The following is a 17,725-nucleotide window of genomic DNA, read 5'->3' as shown; positions in this document are numbered from 1 at the left end:
AATCTTCTGAAACATCTCAGATGTGTTTTTTTGTCTATGACCTGTTGTCTATAGTTATATGTCCCTTTAGAACCCCTTTTACTTGTTTTTCATGTGTAGTTAAGTCTTTACCATTCATTCATGTCATATCAATACAGTGTAAACGATTGTTTACCAAAATCATGTCTACACCAACCAGAACTAAAATGCTCCAAAATGTACGGTAGGGGATGAAGTGCTATTGTGATATCAGAGGTGGTCGAGCATGGATTTGACTTTTTGGCTCGAGTCTCTTTGCTTGAGTTCGATGTAGTGGCCCAATTTCTCTTATGATATTAGCTGTGTTGTAGGCTAACTGCATGGAGCCTAATTTGAGAGTAATATTTTGGATTTTAGTTGTCTATTTTTTTAAGAAATGTTGTGATATTCTCTTTTGAACATCAATTCTTTGGGAGTCCTTTCGACATTTCGAGGTAGGCCTCAAATTATTCCTATGATTGCTATTAGACCGTGAGCGGATTATTCTAGTCTTCCAAAGGGTTGGTTTGTCCTTTGAATTCTATATTTTGGGAGAAACTTTATGATTCAAAGGTGATTCTTGGACTATCCCTAAAATTATCGATTTTTCTATGTTGCAAGATTATTCCTAAAACGTCTGTTACGAATAGCTTTCCACACCCTTATAAAGAGTGTTTCGTTCTCCTCCTCAACCGATGTGGGATATCACAATCCACTCCACACCCTTATAAAGGATGTTTCGTTCTCCTCTCCAACCGACGTGGGATATCACAATCCACCCCCTTCAGGGCCCAGCGTCGTTGCTGACACTCGTTCATTTCTTCAATCAATGTGGGACCAATGTCCTTATTGGCACACCGCCTCGTGTCTACCCCCATCAGAGAAGGGCTTCCTCGCTGGCACATCTTCAGTTGTCTGACTCTGATACCATTTGTAACGGGTCAAGCCCACCGCTGGCATATATTGTCCTCTTTAGGCTTACTCTCAATGTTTTTAAAACGAGTCTGCTAGGGAGAGGTTTCCACACAAACGTGTTTCGTTCTCCTCCCCAATCAATGCGAGAGATCACAATTAATTTCAATCTTCTTGCACTCGATTTAGATGAAAAACATATATAAAAACACCGAAATTTCAGGGCGACGATAAAATTCGAGCTAAACAAAACTAGCCATCATGTTATCGATGAGATTCCCAAATGAAGTGTAAGAAGAACCACCGTGAACAAGAGCTTCTCTACTCTTCTCACTAGCTTCTTTCATTCTCTTCCTCATCTCCTCTGCATCATCGCCGTCGATCAAGCATCGAACGGCTCTCTCGATCTGATCGGCACTCACCAGATATCCACAGTCCCTATGGTAATCAATCTTCATCTCCACCGCTAAACCCAGTTCTCTAACCAGCTCGAACGCGTTTATCTGCTGCTCGGCGTACTGCGGCCAAGCTGCGAGCGGCACGGCGTGCCAAATGCTCTCCAAAATGGAGTTCCATCCGCAGTGTGAAACGAACCCTCCAATGGCTCTGTGGGCTAAAACATCCACTTGCCGAACCCACCCACATACTCTCCCTTTCCCCTTAACCCTTTCCTGGAATCCCGCCGGCAAGACGTCGTCGACATCGGCGTAATCAGACGGTGGCTCGAGTTGCTTGTGCGGCGGAGGTGGGCTACGCAGAGACCAGAGGAACCTGACTCCGCTACTCTCGAGCCCATTTGCAATTTCCATGACTTGGGGTTGGCTGAAACATCCCCAACTACCGAAGCACAAGAACACCACCGACGACGGCGGTTGATTATCAAGCCAACCCTTGATTTCCCTGCTCTGTTTTTCATCTGGGGTTGGCCGGTTTTCGCTTTCCAGGTCGAGCACCGGCCCCACCGTGTAGATCGGAGGGATCCCATCTTCAGAGAGTGAACTCCAAACAGAGGGTTGATGAAGCTCGGCGAAGGTATTGATGATAATTCCTTTAGATTCCTTCAATTTCCGAGCTTGTTTCGCCATGGAACTGAATCCGCCGTCGCCGTTAAACGCAAATTGAGGCAGAGATCCCATCGGAACAGAGTGGGTGAAACAGGGGATGATTGAATCGGCTTCCGATTTGTCGAATTCAACACCGACTAATCGATCTCGGGCTTCGAGATGAAACATCAATCCGAGAAATCCAGCGCCGGAAGTGAGGAAGATGTACGAATTGATGCCAAGTTCATCGCCGACATCGATCATGGAAGTGCAGAAGACATCAAGAACCAAGCCAGCAACCGGCACAGCAAGGTCAACAATGGCGTTTTTAACCAAAGATTTATAGCTCTCAACATAGAGAGAGAAGTAATTCTCAACGGATTTGTGTAAGATTTGAATGGGAGGAGGATCGGGGGGGCAGGGGAGATGAATATAGCGAATGCGCGGCGTGGAGGTAGGCGGCGGCGGATCGGAGTTTCCAGCCGTCGGCGTCAGGGCAAATGGGGGTTTCATGAGGAGAATGGTGGCGGAGAATCGGTGGTCGCGATCGAGAAACTGAGTGATGAACTTGAGGGTGGAGACAAGGTGACCGACTCCCAGCGACGGCAAGAAAACCAGCTCCGCCGTCTCCATGTCGATGAAAGTCAACGGAACAGGGAATGGATCGTGTTCTTGTCTACCATTTAATGTTCCAATACTTATCCAAAAATATATAGATGTTTCTAATAATTATTAAATATAAATGTGAAAATAAAATATTTTTATAATTTTTCTCTTCTATATCTAACATCACGGATAATTAATAGGCCGAGATGCAAAAATACCTATCGATAATGAAAATCCAAAGTTACTGTCCTTTGTTTCTTCGTAAAAATTTATTAAAGTTGTACCATCATGTTATTGTACGGTAGATTTACAAGTTTTTTATGTGTTGGTGGATGAAAGTTCCACGTCACGTCAGCTAATTTATGGAATGATAATGAATTTATAATCAAATAATATTATCTCCATTGGAATGAGACATGGGAAGCCTTAAACAAAGTCATGAGAGCTTATATTTAGGACAATATCATACCATTGTCGAGGGAGGGTCGTGTTCATCTAACATAGTATCAGAGTCATGCCCTAAACTTAGGCATGTCAAACAGAGGAGTCGAGCCTCGATTAGGGGAGAGGGGTTCGTGGATGAACGTCTCACATCGACGGCCCAAAACAAAGGTGTGACTTTAATCAACTCTATAGGTTCGAGGTGAGGTGAGCCGTGCAATTTTGTCAATTATATATATAATCTTTTATGTTTAATAAATGTTTGTGTTAGTTAAACTAAGGTCAACTATAGCGAGAGTAAAGGATCTAACGATCAAATTTTGAGATAAAAAAATATTTTTAAATTTTTTATTTTTTTAAAAATATATATAATCAAATATTTGTCGTTATAATTTAAATAAAATAAAAAAAAAAAAGAAGAAGAAGAAGAATGGAAAATCCATCTTTCTCTCTGGGCTCTCTGTTCCTGACTGGTTTGTCATCCGTATGTGGCCGATCCGATCAATTCGATTGAATCTGATCAAAATTCTTGGGATCGGTCCGGCAAGATTTATCGCCGCCGATGGCGTTTTCACCCACAGCCGGTGGAGGAAGTTCCAGAGACACATCTATTGTCGTTCTCACACTTGAATCAGGGGAAGTCTATGTAGTTGCAAGTTTGTATTCGAGGAACGACACCCAGCTGATCTACATCGATCCCACCACCGGCGCTCTTCGCTACCATGCGAAGTCCGGACTTGATGTCTTCAAGTCCGAGTCCCAGGCAATCGATTTCGTTACCAAGGGATCGCGATGGCTCTGTAAGTCCTCCGTCCAAGCTAGAGCGCTTTTAGGATACGTTGCCGTGGGTGGAACTGGTTTACTCTTTGTTGCCACCAAACTTTCCATCAGTATACCGAATTTGCCCGGTGGAGGATGTATTTTCACGGTGCTGGAGAGTCAGTGCATCAAGGTTCCGCTGCAGAATCCGCAGGTTCAGGGGAAGGGCGAGCTGAAGAACGTGCAGGAATTGGCTGAGGCTGATATTGAGGGGAAACACTACTTTTGTGAATCGAGGGACATCACGAGACCGTTCCCTAGCCGGATGCCGGTGGGCAACCCCGACGAAGAGTTCGTTTGGAATTGTTGGTTGTCGATGGCCTTCAAGAACATTGGGCTGCCATATCATTGCGTTGCGCTTCTCCAGGTTTTGCTTTGCGCTTAATTTATCTCATCATCGTAATCTTGGCATGTCATAAATTGGCAGTTTTTGGAGTGTTGTCTTAGTGGATAATATTGTGTAGGGGTTTGCAGAGTGTCGAAGTTTTGGTAGTTCTGGTCAGATGGAAGGGTTTGTCGCACTTATTGCTCGTCGAAGCAGGCTGCATCCGGGCACTCGATATTTGGCCAGGGGGTTAAATGCATGCTTCAGCACAGGTAATTAATGTGGCGTTTGATCATTACTGGAAAAGAATTCATTTCCCATTGTTGAAATTCTTCCATATCGTGATAATTCCCACTGTTTGTTCATTCATTCATTTCCTGTTTTGGATAAGAAACATGTTTAATTGTCAAGTTACAAATGCTCCAAATCTGGCAGGAAACGAGGTTGAATGTGAGCAACTGGTATGGATACCTAAAAAGGCAGGTCAGAGCACTCCTTTTAACACGTACCTTTGGCGACGGGGCACCATTCCAATTTGGTGGGGTGCAGAGCTGAAGATCACTGCTGCAGAAGCAGAAATACATGTTTCTGATTGTGATCCTTATAAAGGAAGCGTACAATACTATCAGAGGTTGAATAAGAGATATGAAGCTGGGAATATCGATGTTGTCGGTGAAGGAAATCAGGACAAAAAGGCTTTGGTTCCTATAGTTTGCATAAATTTGCTTAGGAATGGAGAAGGAAAATCAGAATCAGTTTTAGTTCAGCACTTCGAGGAATCAATGAGTTATATTAAATCAACGGGTAAACTTCCGAATACTCGAATCCATTTAGTAAATTATGATTGGCATGCAAGTACAAAGTTAAAGGGTGAACAGGAAACAATTGAAGGGCTGTGGAAGCTCCTAAAAGGACCTACTATATCAATAGGTGTTTCTGAAGGGGATTATTTACCATCCCGCTTACAGAGTACGGATTATAGGGGCGAAATCATACATAATGATGACTTCGAAGGTGATTTTTGCATAAGGTCACATCAAAATGGAGTGATACGATATAACTGTGCCGATTCTTTGGATAGAACCAATGCTGCTAGTTTTTTTGGGGCTCTCCAAGTCTTCATGGAGCAATGCAGGCGGCTAGGGATATCTTTAGATAATGACTATGGAATGGGTTACCGTTCAATGGATGCCCACAGTGGATATACAGCTCCACTGCCACCAGGGTGGGAAAAAAGGAGTGATGCTGTGACAGGGAAAACCTATTATATTGATCATAATACGAGGACCACAACATGGACACATCCTTTTCCTGATAAACCTTGGAAAAGATTTGATATGACATTTGAAGAATTCAAGAAATCAACAATTTTATTTCCCATTTCTCAGCTAGCAGATTTGTTTTTGCTTGCCGGGGATATTCATGCCACCCTTTATACTGGTTCCAGAGCTATGCATAGCCAAATCCTTAACATATTCAATGAAGAAGCAGGAAAATTTACACAATTTTCCGCTGCACAAAACATGAAAATTACTTTGCAGAGAAGATATAAAAATGCAGTTGTTGACAGCTCTCGACAAAAGCAGCTGGAGATGTTTCTTGGGATGAAGCTTTTCAAACATCTTCCATCAATACCTATTCAGCCTCTTCATGTATGTTTTTGAAAATTTTCTGGACGATTTGGTCTTTACCTAGCAATTGGAGAATTATGACGCATACATGCATTTCGTTTTACATTGAAAATAAATTCTCTCATATAACAAAGAATCAAGAGCATATTTGGTAATTATTTATCTATTTTTCTTCTTTGGGGATGGAGGGTATGGAAGTCCCATGGTTTTATTGTGCCTTTCATGGTACATGAATATTTTCCTATTTATAAAATATTATTTTATTTGCTTGGGTAGTGTTTTTTTGTTAAAAGGTGGAATGAAATAATTAATACCCAGTAGAATTTGATTTTTCAACAATTTAGTGTAAGCTGAACAGAACTCTTTGCATGTGGTCATTTTATTATAAATGGATAGGATTTCTAAATTGTTTCTTATATCAAAAGGAATAGGCGTCTTAAGACAGTTGATAACAAGGCGTATAGTCTCTATATTGTTTTACTTGCATGATGTTGAGGTCAGTTAAGGGCCTTTCGATTCAACAGAAAAATCATGAGTTCAAGTTGACATTGGAGCTCTATCATGGATTGAATATCACAAAAATTCTTAGATTCCAGCTTTTGAAGCCTCAAACAGTTGTACTGGTTTTGAACCTGGTGAACATAGAAAGCCCCTAAATTTGAGGCCAATGGATGTAATATGATTTATAATCTTTTTTAAGCATTGATTCATCTTAAACTATAAGTACGAGAGATGATTTTCACCTCATGTTTAGTGATGACGATGGCACTGGTTATCCAAATGTTATTGGCTTTAAAGAGAAGTTCCATTATTTAGGCTGCCTCCTTTTGTGAGTTTATGAGCCTCTTCGTGGGACTCTTATCGTTAAAGAGGAGTATGTGTTGTAGCTACTCCTAGTCTACCAGGTTAACTTTTTTCCTGTTTGATATTTCATATTCTGGCTCAAGTATTGCATTATTTCCTTTGGTTATTGTCCTTGTACTGCATATATGGTTACCACATGTTACTTATGCTCTACTTTTCTGTTTAGTTGTGTTGATTAACAACATGGATTGGCGTAGGTACTCACGCGAGCATCCAGTTTTTTACTCAAACCTATCACCAACATGTACCCAAACTCTAATGGTGGATCTGGTCTTCTGAGTTTTAAGAAGAAAAGCGAGATCTGGGTACTGGAAATTCTTTTCTTATCTGAATCATATGTCTGATGGAAACATGATACCTGTTCAAATTTCTTATTATCCTTGCTGCTTGAGAAACTTTATGAATTGTGATTGGTCTTGCTTGCTGCCTTTTCATGAGATAATTGTGTTCTTTGTCCTACAGGTCTTTCCGCAGAATGATGATGTCGTTGAACTGTTCATTTATCTAACTGAGCCTTGCCATGTCTGTCAGCTTCTTCTTACTGTATCTCATGGTGCAGATGACTTGACTTATCCTGCCACCGTTGATGTAAGGACTGGCCGTAATTTTGATGGGCTAAAACTAATTCTTGAGGTTTGTATGCTCTTCAAAACTTTCCCTTCGTGCTTTATGATCATAGTGTTTCTCTTGTTCAATGTCAGGAGATGTAGAGGTACAGCTCTTTAGTTAGTGTGGTCGCATGAAGAAACTGTTTTGCCAGGCTGCTTATTCTTGTAACATTTGTTTTGTCAAAAAAATGGAAAATCTTACTATTGATTACACTCAGTTACATATCATCGATAGATGTTTAATTGCATATTGGATCATTAGGGCGTTTTCCTTTTTGACAACATATTGCATTTACATGGAACACCAAAATGACCTTTCACATGGTCATTCAAGCCTATTCACACATGATTACGCTGTTCAACACTGTTACAATATATCATCTGCATACTGCTTCTAGTCCTAGCTTTTTTATTTTTTAAGCATGAATTTATTTAAATTCATGACAAATTATGTATCAGAATTACCCAATTTCACACAAAAGGCAACATACATGAAGTGACTGCACGTTCTGCCATCCATATTTTCCTACATACATGGACTGTTTGTATGTATGCAAATGGTTAATATTAACACGTGGTTATTGATGATCTTAAATAGCTTTGTTGGTTCTTTGCAGGGTGCTTCCATTCCTCAGTGTGAAAATGGGACAAACCTTGTAATAACCTTACCAGGGCAAATCAGTGCTGAGGATATGGCTATCACTGGGGCTGGTGCACGCCTCCATTCCCAAAATGCATCAACACTTCCATTATTATATGATTTTGAAGAACCAGAGGGTGAAGTGGACTTCCTTACTCGTGTCGTAGCTGTGACATTTTATACTGCTGATTCTGGGAGAAGTTCAATGACACTTGGTGAGGTGAGAAGTAATATTTCATTGAGCTACACAATCATTTTCTGAGAGCATCTTGATGAGTTTTTTTGGACCTGTAATATTTAACATGTAGTTCTCTAGATTCTGGCATAGATGTCATACTTCAATTTTTTCATTTCATTTGGCCTGTTTTTATTTTTATTTATATATTTTTTTCCCGTCTCATTTCTTTATATCCTATTGCTTTTTTAGGATTAACGAAATTTTATTTGTAACCAGCCTAATGTTACATTGACATATTTTGAGGAAGTTGACCTTTATTATTATTATTACTATTATTATTTTCTCAACTGGTATAATTTGCTAATTTACATCTTTAGGGTTCTCTGTCTCGCCCATCAGCTTTTTTTTTTGGTTATTTTTTTGTCATTTATCACTATTACGTTAGGATTTGCTCTTACTTCTACTTTGTAACATATTTTATTTTGTTGGCTAATATTATAGATAGAGATCCTTGGAGCTTCACTTCCTTGGAGTGGGGTGTTTTATGACGAAGGACCTGGTGCAAGATTAGCTCACCTCACTAAAAAGATTCATAAGGAAATCAACCAATTTTCTTCTGGTTCAGGAACCAAGCCATCTATGGCCCCTTCATTAAATGAGGATATTTCAAAATCAGTTAAAGCGAGTACTTCTGCAGATCCATCGGTTGACCTTTTGACCGGAGAAGTCACATTTTCGGATCCAATTTCACAACCAGTTAGTGAAACTGTTGTACATCAGGGGGAACCCTTACCTGGTCTTTTGGACCAGCATGTTGGATTTCATGGTGCTGACACTGACCACGAAGTTTCCTCACCAGAAGATCCAAAGGTTACCGATAGTTGTTCCGAACAATACATAAACTGTCTCATATCCCTTGCAGGACCTCAGATGGTATGTTTCAATTTTTTATGTTTCGTCTGGTCATCATGACATCATTTAAATTAGAACGGTGCAATGTATAGATTTCAATTTTGAGCTGTATCAGAGTTGGCACAGATCATGGGCCAACCTACAAATTAAGTGTTTGGCTAACATCAAAACTGGCTAACCAGAACGTAGATGATAGGAAGCAAATAAATGGATAATATACGATAGTTCATCTGAACAAGTTGAGCAAAAATGAAAAGAAATAAAAATAAAGAAAAAATATATAAATAAGGATAATGAGCCTCCAGCAATGCATACATGTTGTATGAGAGCTGAAAAGGAAAGTCCAGGGCAGCTTGCTGAGACAGTCAATTTGTTTGGAGTGAATTTTGGGTTGGTTATAAGAGGCAACAGATATGGGGAAGGAAATTAGGATGAGGTTTTCAGCGAAGAATCAACAGGCAATAGTTTTTCTGAATCCCTCTCTGCACGTTGATTATTGAATTAGTGGTTTTTGAGTCAGTAAGAACTAGGAAATTCTTGCTACGATAGGTAGTGGTAATAGCATTTTAAGCAAGAAAGTGACTTTGGGTTGCTTTGAAGTTTCAAGGACAAGATCTGTGAGTAATGGTTGGCTCATGTCATTATTTGAGTGGTATGTGCCTAAAAGGATGGATTATGACGATCACTTTTAATAGAAGAATGAAGATGATTTAATCATCTAGTATTCTTATTCTGATCCTAATATATCATATTTAGAAAGATAATATTTATGCAATAATGCAGGAAAAGAGGCTCAGCTTTCAAGAAGCCATGAAGCTTGAAATTAAGCGCCTCCGGCTAAATCTTTCAGCTGCCGAGAGGGATAGAGCATTATTATCAACTGGAACTGATCCTGCTACTATAAATCCAAATCTATTGCTCGATGAAATTTATATTGGAAGGTTATGCAGACTGGCGAACAACCTTGCATTAGTTGGACACACTTATCTGGAAGACAAAACTGCTGCTGCTATTGGTCTTGATAAAATTGATGATCTTGTGGATTTCTGGAACATCACGGAAATTGGAGAGATCTGTTCTGGTGGAACCTGTGAGGTGCGTGCTGAAATTAATACACCAGTTCAATTTCCCTCTAAAGCATCTTTAATGGGAGCTCCCCAGCCTGTCTTGTTATGCTCGCAATGCCGAAGAAAGGTTTGTAAAGTATGCTGTGCTGGGAGAGGGGCTCAACTACTAACAAGCTATAGCCCACGAGAAGTCTCAAACTACAGCCAGGGAGGATCTGGTCATGGGAGCCGAATTGATATCTCGAATGGTTTGGATGGTCTTGTCTGTAAGAGCTGCTGTCCCAACATTTTGCTTGATGCATTGATCTTGGACTATGTAAGGGTATTAATTAGTGGACGAAGAATTGCTCGTGCCGATGATGCTGCATATGGAGCTCTGAACCAGGTGATTGGATCATCATTTGGGGATTGGCTGTCTGGAAAGAATCTGCGGTATGCTGGCCAACGAGTAAATAAGGTCCTTAGAAAACTGCTTAATGGAGAAGAGTCTGTTGCTGAATTTCCATTTGCCAGCCTTTTGCACTTGGTAATGTTCTGATTCTTACATACGCACAAGTTTTGTTTTCTGTCATGTGCGCTGCATATGATTTCTCGTTTAAGAATATAACTATGAGATTATATTTTATGTTTTTCTTTTAGAGCTAAGTTAGAAAACTATAATATTCACAATAGTACGTGCGATATTTATTCCTGAAAAAGTGATGTTACAATTAGGAGTAGAAGAATAAAAAATGTATTTTGGGTGGAGAAATGGTTGATTGAGGGGTGTTTGGCAACTTAAATTACCAATATATATTGTAAAAATCTTTATTTGTCGCCATTGCATTTTCAAAAAGTTCACGCTGTGGGTAGCTCTACTGTGATGGACAACTCACCTTAATGGAAAAGTTCTGGTCCCTAAAGATAATGCTAGGAGGCATTGCAAATCTATGGCCTCTTACAAAAGCTTGGTGGACATTACTTTTGATTTTAAACTTGGCAATGAAAAGGGAACCAAATTTTGGTAGGATGTCCTGGTTGGTGACGAATCACTCGAAGATCTTTTTGCTAGACATGCAATAGAAGTTATTAGAAATTCATTTGAATTTTCGGAATTCATCGGCATTGATATCATTCCATAAAAGGCTGGTGGCTTAGCCTTTTGTTCATGACAAAGTTAGTACACTGCCTTCTGAATTTGGTACTGTTATCGGTTCCATTTTGCTACTTACCTTACATTCTCGAAGACACAGAATGGAATGTGATTTTATTTTTAAAAATTAACTCTCTTTTAGAAAAGACATTTCAAGATACTCTAATGTTTTTATCTCTTGAAAATTGTCTGATATTATTCCAAGAATTGTGTCATCCAACTCGCAAAAGTTTTCCATTTGGTTGTCTTTGTAATTTATAATAATTTGCAGGGTTTTGCGTAATTGTAGGTTGAAACAGCAGCAGATTCTGCACCAGCCTTGTCATTGCTTGCTCCCTTAGGTTCTGGTTCGTTTTCTTCATATTGGAAAGCTCCTCCCAACACAACCTCTGCTGAATTTGTTATTGTTCTTGGTTCCATTTCTGATGTTAGTAGTGTCATCATGATTGTGAGCCCGTGTGGGTACTCTGCAGGAGATACTCCAATTGTAAGTACTAACATTTGCGTGCTTAATATGCTTCTTTAGGAGATATTCCAATTGCAAGTACTAACATTTGCGTGCTTAATATGCTTCTTTGTTAGTGTGTTGGTAGTCAATGTGCTTGTTATTAGAGCCTACATAGACATAAGAGTGTAAGTATTCCAGAAATGTATCTTGCAAGCATAGCAGGGATAGTTGAATAAGTCACTGCAGGATCATCATGGATGGTGCTCAAGAACAAAAAAATCATTTTAACTGAATATTATTTCATGGCAGATATAACCTTTGCTATGTGTAAGTCATAGTTTTTGACGTGTCAGACTTGTTTTACTTGAATCAGTCTGCGATTTTTTGTAACTTTGCATTTTGTGTCAAATACAACTTTCTAGCACCGGGAACATTTGCGTTCATGTCTTATTAGACTTTTTTGCTCGTGCACATTATGTTTTTCGTCGACTTGAATAAACAAAAAATGAGACGACACATCTCTACAGGGGGTAGATTTGAACCATGAATTTAGAATATATTATTACAATGCTTTGAAATCTTGCTGGATATTGAAACTTGTACCCTTCTCTCATATCAGGTACAAATTTGGGCGAGTAATTTTATTCACAGGGAAGAACGGTCATATATTGGAAAGTGGGATGTTCAATCCTTGATTCCATCTTCATTTGATTTTTGTGGACCAGAAAGAAAACACAGCGAGGATGCAGCACCTAGACATGTCCGGTTTACCTTTAAAAGCCCTGTTAGATGCCGCATCATTTGGATGACGCTACGCCTCCAACGCGCTGGTTCCAGTTCTTTTAATTTTATGAAAAATTTTGACCTCTTGTCTCTTCTAGATGAAAATCCTGTTGCCCCAGTTAATCCACAAGTTAATCGACGTGCCTCGTTAGGATCCTTTGGATCCTTTGGAGGATCGAGTGAAGCTATTCCTTGTCTCCATGCTAAACGAATCATCGTAGTCGGAATCCCAGCGAGAAAAGAGATAGCCCTTGAATCATCATCAGACACTGATCAAGTGACTAATACTGACAGGTCCTGGTTGGAGAGAGCCCCTCAGTTAAGGAGATTCAAGGTAGAAATTCTTCTCTTGTGGGTGTTCTATAATGTCTAGTCTCTGTGGCATTTGTCAAAATTCCTCCCATACTAACTTGCTGTTAACTGTCTTTTTGTTTTCTTTAGGTTCCAATTGAAGCTGAAAGGGTTATGGACAACGATATTGTCATGGAACAGTATCTATCTCCAGCTTGCCCAATGATTGCTGGGTTCCGTCTGGAGGCTTTCGGTGCAATAAAACCTCGAGTTACCCATTCACCTTTTTCAGATGAACAAGTCTGGGATGCCTCGGTTACATTTTTAGAAGATCGACACATCTATCCTGCTGTAATATATCTACAAGTTTCCGTTATTCAGGTAACTAGTAGTCTTTGTTTTATGTTGTTCAGATCATAAATAGTTTTTGTGTAACTGTCCAAGTCCCACCTCCGGCAGATATTGTCCTCTTTGAGTTTTTCCTTTCGGGCTTCCCTCCAAGGTTTTAAAACACGTCTGCTAGGGAGAGGTTTTCACACCTTTATAAAGAATGTTTCGTTCCCCACTCCAACCGACGTGGAATCTCACATTTTGTTTAGTATACAACTTTAGCATAAAAACTGTAATGGCCCAAGCCACCACTAGCCGATATTGTCCTCTTTGAGCTTTCCCTTTCGGGCTTCCTCTCAAGGTTTTAAAACACGTTTCCTCCCCCAACCAATATGGGATATCACAAAAACAAAAACATACGTAGCTAGGATACAATCCATTAACTGTTTTCCATGGACAACAACTAGGTGCAGAAGGATCCTATTTTCTCATTTCTCAGCACGGTTTTCGTCTCGAACAAAATTTTCATTCTGATGTTTAGTTTATTTAGCTCTTTTTGAATCTCTCAAATAAGGAAAGCAGATACTCTCGCAAGAATTGTCTAATTTGGGCGATTCTCATCTGATGCTGAGTATCTTTGTTCAACGGCACTGATTATATTTTTTCCTGGAAAGTTACTTTAGTATTTCAATCATGCTTATAGTTAACATGACATTTACAGGAGCCCAATAATGAAGTAACTATTGCCGAGTACCGACTACCGGAAGCGAAAGCAGGAACAGGATTTTACTTCGATTTGCCTAGACCTGTACAAACGAGAAGAATTATATTCAAACTTCTCGGCGATGTTGCAGCGTTTTCCGATGACCCAGCTGAACAAGACGATTCTGGATTTCGGGTTTTTGCAGCAGGGTTGTCTTTGTCTAATAGAATTAAGCTTTTTTACTATGCAGATCCTTATGAACTTGGAAAATGGGCAAGTCTTTCAGCTGTTTGATGCTCGGACGTTGCTCTTACTGCGAGGAGAAAAGAAAACAAAAGGTAAAGGTAAAGGTAATTAATTATGTTATTTGATTCCATTCTTTGTTGTAATGCCAATATATGTAACTCAATATTCTTTTACATAATAATACCAAATTTTAGGAACTTAGAAGAAAAGTTCTCTTTCCTGCTGGAATAGATATTTGTGTATATACAAATCTCAAGATTTTTGATCCTTTTGAGTTGGGAATGAGTAAGAAAAAGCTTGTTTAGTGGCCTTGCGTGGCGTTTGATGTTCGTTTATGTTCTAGGTAGTAAAACAATACGTAGAGCGAAGCGTGGAGAATTCGAACTTCTGACATTTATGTTAAAGATGCTTACTTTATTTGAGCTTGTAAAAAAATTCTCAGTTTGTATATTTATTTATTAAAATCTAACGTTTATCTTTTCCTCTCGTGTGTTCTTCCGTTTATGAGAACAAGTTTCCAAGTTCCATATGTTTAAAGGTGTGCCCACTTAGCACCTATTCACGTGTCATCTTTTCGCCTAATCTTTGACAAAAACGTCATCTACTCTAAAACCAGAGAGAGAATGGTTTCATTAGGAATTAGGTTGGAAAGCTTTTCAAAGCTAACTCAACAACCTCAAATTATTTAGTCATATCTCTCGTCCATGACCATTTCATCAATATACACAGATTTCTAGAAGCATACTCAAAAGATCAACCCGGTTGAGTTTTCACTATTATTTGAATGTACTACCAATATGCATCACCATAATATAATCGATTGTAGCTTATTATCAGTCGATGAAGACCGAAAATTGAATCTACGATAAGATTTAGGAGCTTCGATAAAAAACGATGGGAATTATCAATAAAAAAAAACGTACGATGAATAAACTACAACGACAATTGCAATTATTATTTATTATTAGTTGTTATATTAGTGATTACAAAAGAACAAACACATAAAACAACATTCTCTTCATTAATCTAAACAAAAAATAAGGAAACCCACCACATCTCTGACATCTTTTGTTGCCTTTTTGTTCTGTCTTTGTCCTATTCCAAACAGAAAATAAGAAAATAAAACATAATTCATAAATGTATATAAAATATAAATGTTTTAAGTTAGATTAACTAAAATATTTTTAACTAATTAAATTTTAATTTCTTTAGTTTATTTTGTAATAAATGTTAATAGTCATCTTCAAACAAATAATTTTAATAATATCATATAATTTTTTAATAAATAATACGTAGCACTTTTAAATTATTCTACAACTATAATAATTTATTAATAAAAGTAATCTAAAAAAGATATAGTATAAAATTATTATTATAATAAAACACTTACTTAATTTTTATTATAGTTTATTATTATTAATTATAATTAGAATTATTAATTAGAATTATAATTATAATTAATTACAATTAATAATTCTAATTCTAATTAATTAATTATATCCCAACAAAAGAAAATAGAGTTTTAAAAGAAAGTGAAACCATACTAAACACAAATAGTAATAAAAGACATATTTAGGTAAAGATCAACAAAAAAAATAAAATAATAATAATAATAAAGAAAAAGAAAAAAAGTGGAATGAGAAATAATACAAAAGAGAAAAAAGGGTTTTCTCGGCCAAACATGTTTTTTATAAACCTATTTGATTCCTTAACTCAAATCCCATCTTTGCTTTCCCGCTCGGGTTAGAAATCACGACTTCCGATGATAGGTCAACACTGACGTCCGCGTTAGAAATCACGACTCTCTACAATTGTATGATATTGTCCACTTTGATCATAAGTTTTCGTCACTTTAGTTTGAGCTCCTCCAAAATGACTGGTATTAATAGAGATGTATTCTTTACTTATAAATCCATGATCAAACTCTCTTAGAAGGAGCGTGAATGGCGGGTTCTTGGTTCTATAAATTGATCAGCTCCCCAACATCAATTCTTCACTCCTAAAATCTCCGACCCTTTGAATCCAATGAAGAAATTCGAGGTGGTTTTCATTCCCGGCCCCGGCATGGGTCACCTCGCCTCCACCGTCGAGATGGCCAAGCTTCTCGTCGCCCGAGATGCACGTCTCTCCGTCACTGTCCTCGCCATCAAGCTCCCCCACGACGCCCAAACAGCCCACCACATACAGACCCTTTCAGCCGCTTTTGAAGGTAAATCCATAAGGTTTATTGTTCTTCCTGAACTAATCTTTCCAAGCGATGGTAACAGCAGCAGAAGCAGCTTTCTTGTGGAGAAACTCTATGAATCTTACAAACCCCATGTGAGACAAGCTGTTACTAACCTCATTGGCTCCATAAATCTTGTGGGTTTTGTCATAGATATGTTTTGCACAACTATGTCGGATGTCGCTAAGGAATTTGGGGTTCCTTGTTATTTGTTTTACACTTCTAGTGCTGGGTTTCTTGCTTTTAGCTTTCATATTCAAGAATTTTATGAACAAAACAAGAACATTGAAGAATTGCTGCAAAACCCAGATGGGGAATTAGCTAATCTACCTAGTTTTATCAATCCTGTTCCTCGTACTGCCGTTCCTGGGTTCTTCTTTAATAAAGACATGGCTGTTTGGTTTCATGATAATACGAGGAAATTCAGAACAGAAATACAGGGGATTTTGATTAATACATTTGAAGAAATGGAATCACATATGATGAAATGGATGTTAAATGGGTCCTCGAAGATCCCCAATTTGTATGCAATTGGACCCATTTTGCAATGCAATTCGAGTGTTAATGATGGTTTAGAAGCTCTGAAATGGCTCGATGAACAACCGGTGGATTCGGTGGTTTTCCTCTGTTTTGGAAGCAGGGGAAGCTTCGACAAGGATCAAGTGGCGGAGATGGCTCGAGGATTGGAGCGAAGTGGGGTTCGATTCTTGTGGGCTCTCCGGCAGCCGCCACCGGAGGGTGCGATGGATGGGCCAAATGACTACGCCAACATCAACGAGGCTCTACCGGAGGGGTTTCTTGAGCGAACTAGGAGTGTTGGGAGGGTTATTGGGTGGGCGCCGCAGGCGGAGATATTGGCTCATCCGGCGACCGGTGGGTTTGTGTCGCATTGTGGTTGGAACTCGACGTTGGAGAGCTTGTGGCATGGTGTGCCGATGGCGGCGTGGCCGATGTATGCGGAGCAGCAGTTTAATGCGTTTGAAATGGTGGCGGAGCTGGGATTGGCGGTGGCGGTGTGCTTGGATTATAGGATGGATATGGGGAGAGAAGGGTTGAGAGTTGTGAGTTGTGAAGAGATTGAAGATGGGATTAGGAAATTGATGGATGAAGGGAATGAGATTAGGAAGAAAGTTAAGGAGAAGAGTGAAGAGAGTCGGAGGAGTATGAGGGACGGTGGTTCGTCGTTCGTTTCGTTGGGTCGTTTTATTGATGATGTCTTGGCCAACGCACCTGAAGGCAACCACTGAAAGCTCGTAGATTTGTTCTTAAATCTTATCGTAGATTCAACTTTGGGTCTGTATTGACTGATAATAAGGTGTAATCGATCATGTTATGGTGATGGGTATTGGTAGTATGTTTACCTAATAGTGAAAACTCAATCGAGTTATTGATCTTTTTAAGGAAGAGATCGAAAGTTTGAATTGTTGTTTGAATTTGTGTATATTGATGGATTGGTCATGGACACGAGAGACGTGAGTGAGGAATTTGAGGGTGTTGAGTTAGCTTGGAAAAGCTTTGCCAACAA

General features: G+C 39.0%; 3 protein-coding genes across 3 annotated transcripts; 2 read left to right on the top strand and 1 right to left on the bottom strand.

Annotated features, from left to right (window-relative positions):
• Positions 1 to 1,093: 1,093 nt before the first annotated feature.
• Positions 1,094 to 2,703, bottom strand: LOC111788527 (anthocyanidin 3-O-glucosyltransferase 2-like). The gene has a single exon (XM_023668866.1). The coding sequence runs from the start codon at positions 2,583 to 2,585 to the stop codon at positions 1,152 to 1,154; it is 1,434 nt and encodes a 477-aa protein (XP_023524634.1). The 5' UTR covers positions 2,586 to 2,703; the 3' UTR covers positions 1,094 to 1,151.
• Positions 2,704 to 3,422: 719 nt separating this feature from the next.
• LOC111788526 (probable phosphoinositide phosphatase SAC9) lies at positions 3,423 to 14,286 on the top strand. Its single transcript, XM_023668865.1, has 12 exons — positions 3,423 to 4,185; positions 4,283 to 4,415; positions 4,579 to 5,795; positions 6,836 to 6,943; positions 7,101 to 7,271; positions 7,864 to 8,106; positions 8,566 to 8,997; positions 9,760 to 10,569; positions 11,465 to 11,662; positions 12,243 to 12,740; positions 12,848 to 13,078; positions 13,749 to 14,286. The coding sequence occupies exons 1-12, from the start codon at positions 3,562 to 3,564 to the stop codon at positions 14,022 to 14,024; spliced, it is 4,941 nt and encodes a 1,646-aa protein (XP_023524633.1). The 5' UTR covers positions 3,423 to 3,561; the 3' UTR covers positions 14,025 to 14,286.
• Positions 14,287 to 15,953: 1,667 nt separating this feature from the next.
• Positions 15,954 to 17,633, top strand: LOC111787927 (anthocyanidin 3-O-glucosyltransferase 2-like). The gene has a single exon (XM_023668024.1). It carries the CDS (start codon positions 16,002 to 16,004, stop codon positions 17,445 to 17,447), a length of 1,446 nt encoding a protein of 481 aa, XP_023523792.1. The 5' UTR covers positions 15,954 to 16,001; the 3' UTR covers positions 17,448 to 17,633.
• The last annotated feature ends 92 nt before the right edge of the window (positions 17,634 to 17,725 follow it).

This window comes from Cucurbita pepo, chromosome LG02, assembly GCF_002806865.2.
Source record: "Cucurbita pepo subsp. pepo cultivar mu-cu-16 chromosome LG02, ASM280686v2, whole genome shotgun sequence".
NCBI lineage: Eukaryota > Viridiplantae > Streptophyta > Magnoliopsida > Cucurbitales > Cucurbitaceae > Cucurbita > Cucurbita pepo.
The sequence above is the reverse complement of the archived record's forward strand: the minus strand, read 5'-3'. Positions and strand labels throughout refer to the sequence as shown.

Excerpts from the sequence above, each read along its gene's own strand:
- LOC111788527 (XM_023668866.1), bottom strand. The coding sequence starts at position 2,585 with ATGGAGACGGCGGAGCTGGTTTTCTTGCCGTCGCTGGGAGTCGGTCAC.
- LOC111788526 (XM_023668865.1), top strand. The coding sequence starts at position 3,562 with ATGGCGTTTTCACCCACAGCCGGTGGAGGAAGTTCCAGAGACACATCT. Across the intron at positions 5,796-6,835 it reads TACCTATTCAGCCTCTTCAT|GTACTCACGCGAGCATCCAG; the intron begins GTATGTTTTTGA and ends GGATTGGCGTAG. Across the intron at positions 8,998-9,759 it reads CCCTTGCAGGACCTCAGATG|GAAAAGAGGCTCAGCTTTCA; the intron begins GTATGTTTCAAT and ends GCAATAATGCAG.
- LOC111787927 (XM_023668024.1), top strand. The coding sequence starts at position 16,002 with ATGAAGAAATTCGAGGTGGTTTTCATTCCCGGCCCCGGCATGGGTCAC.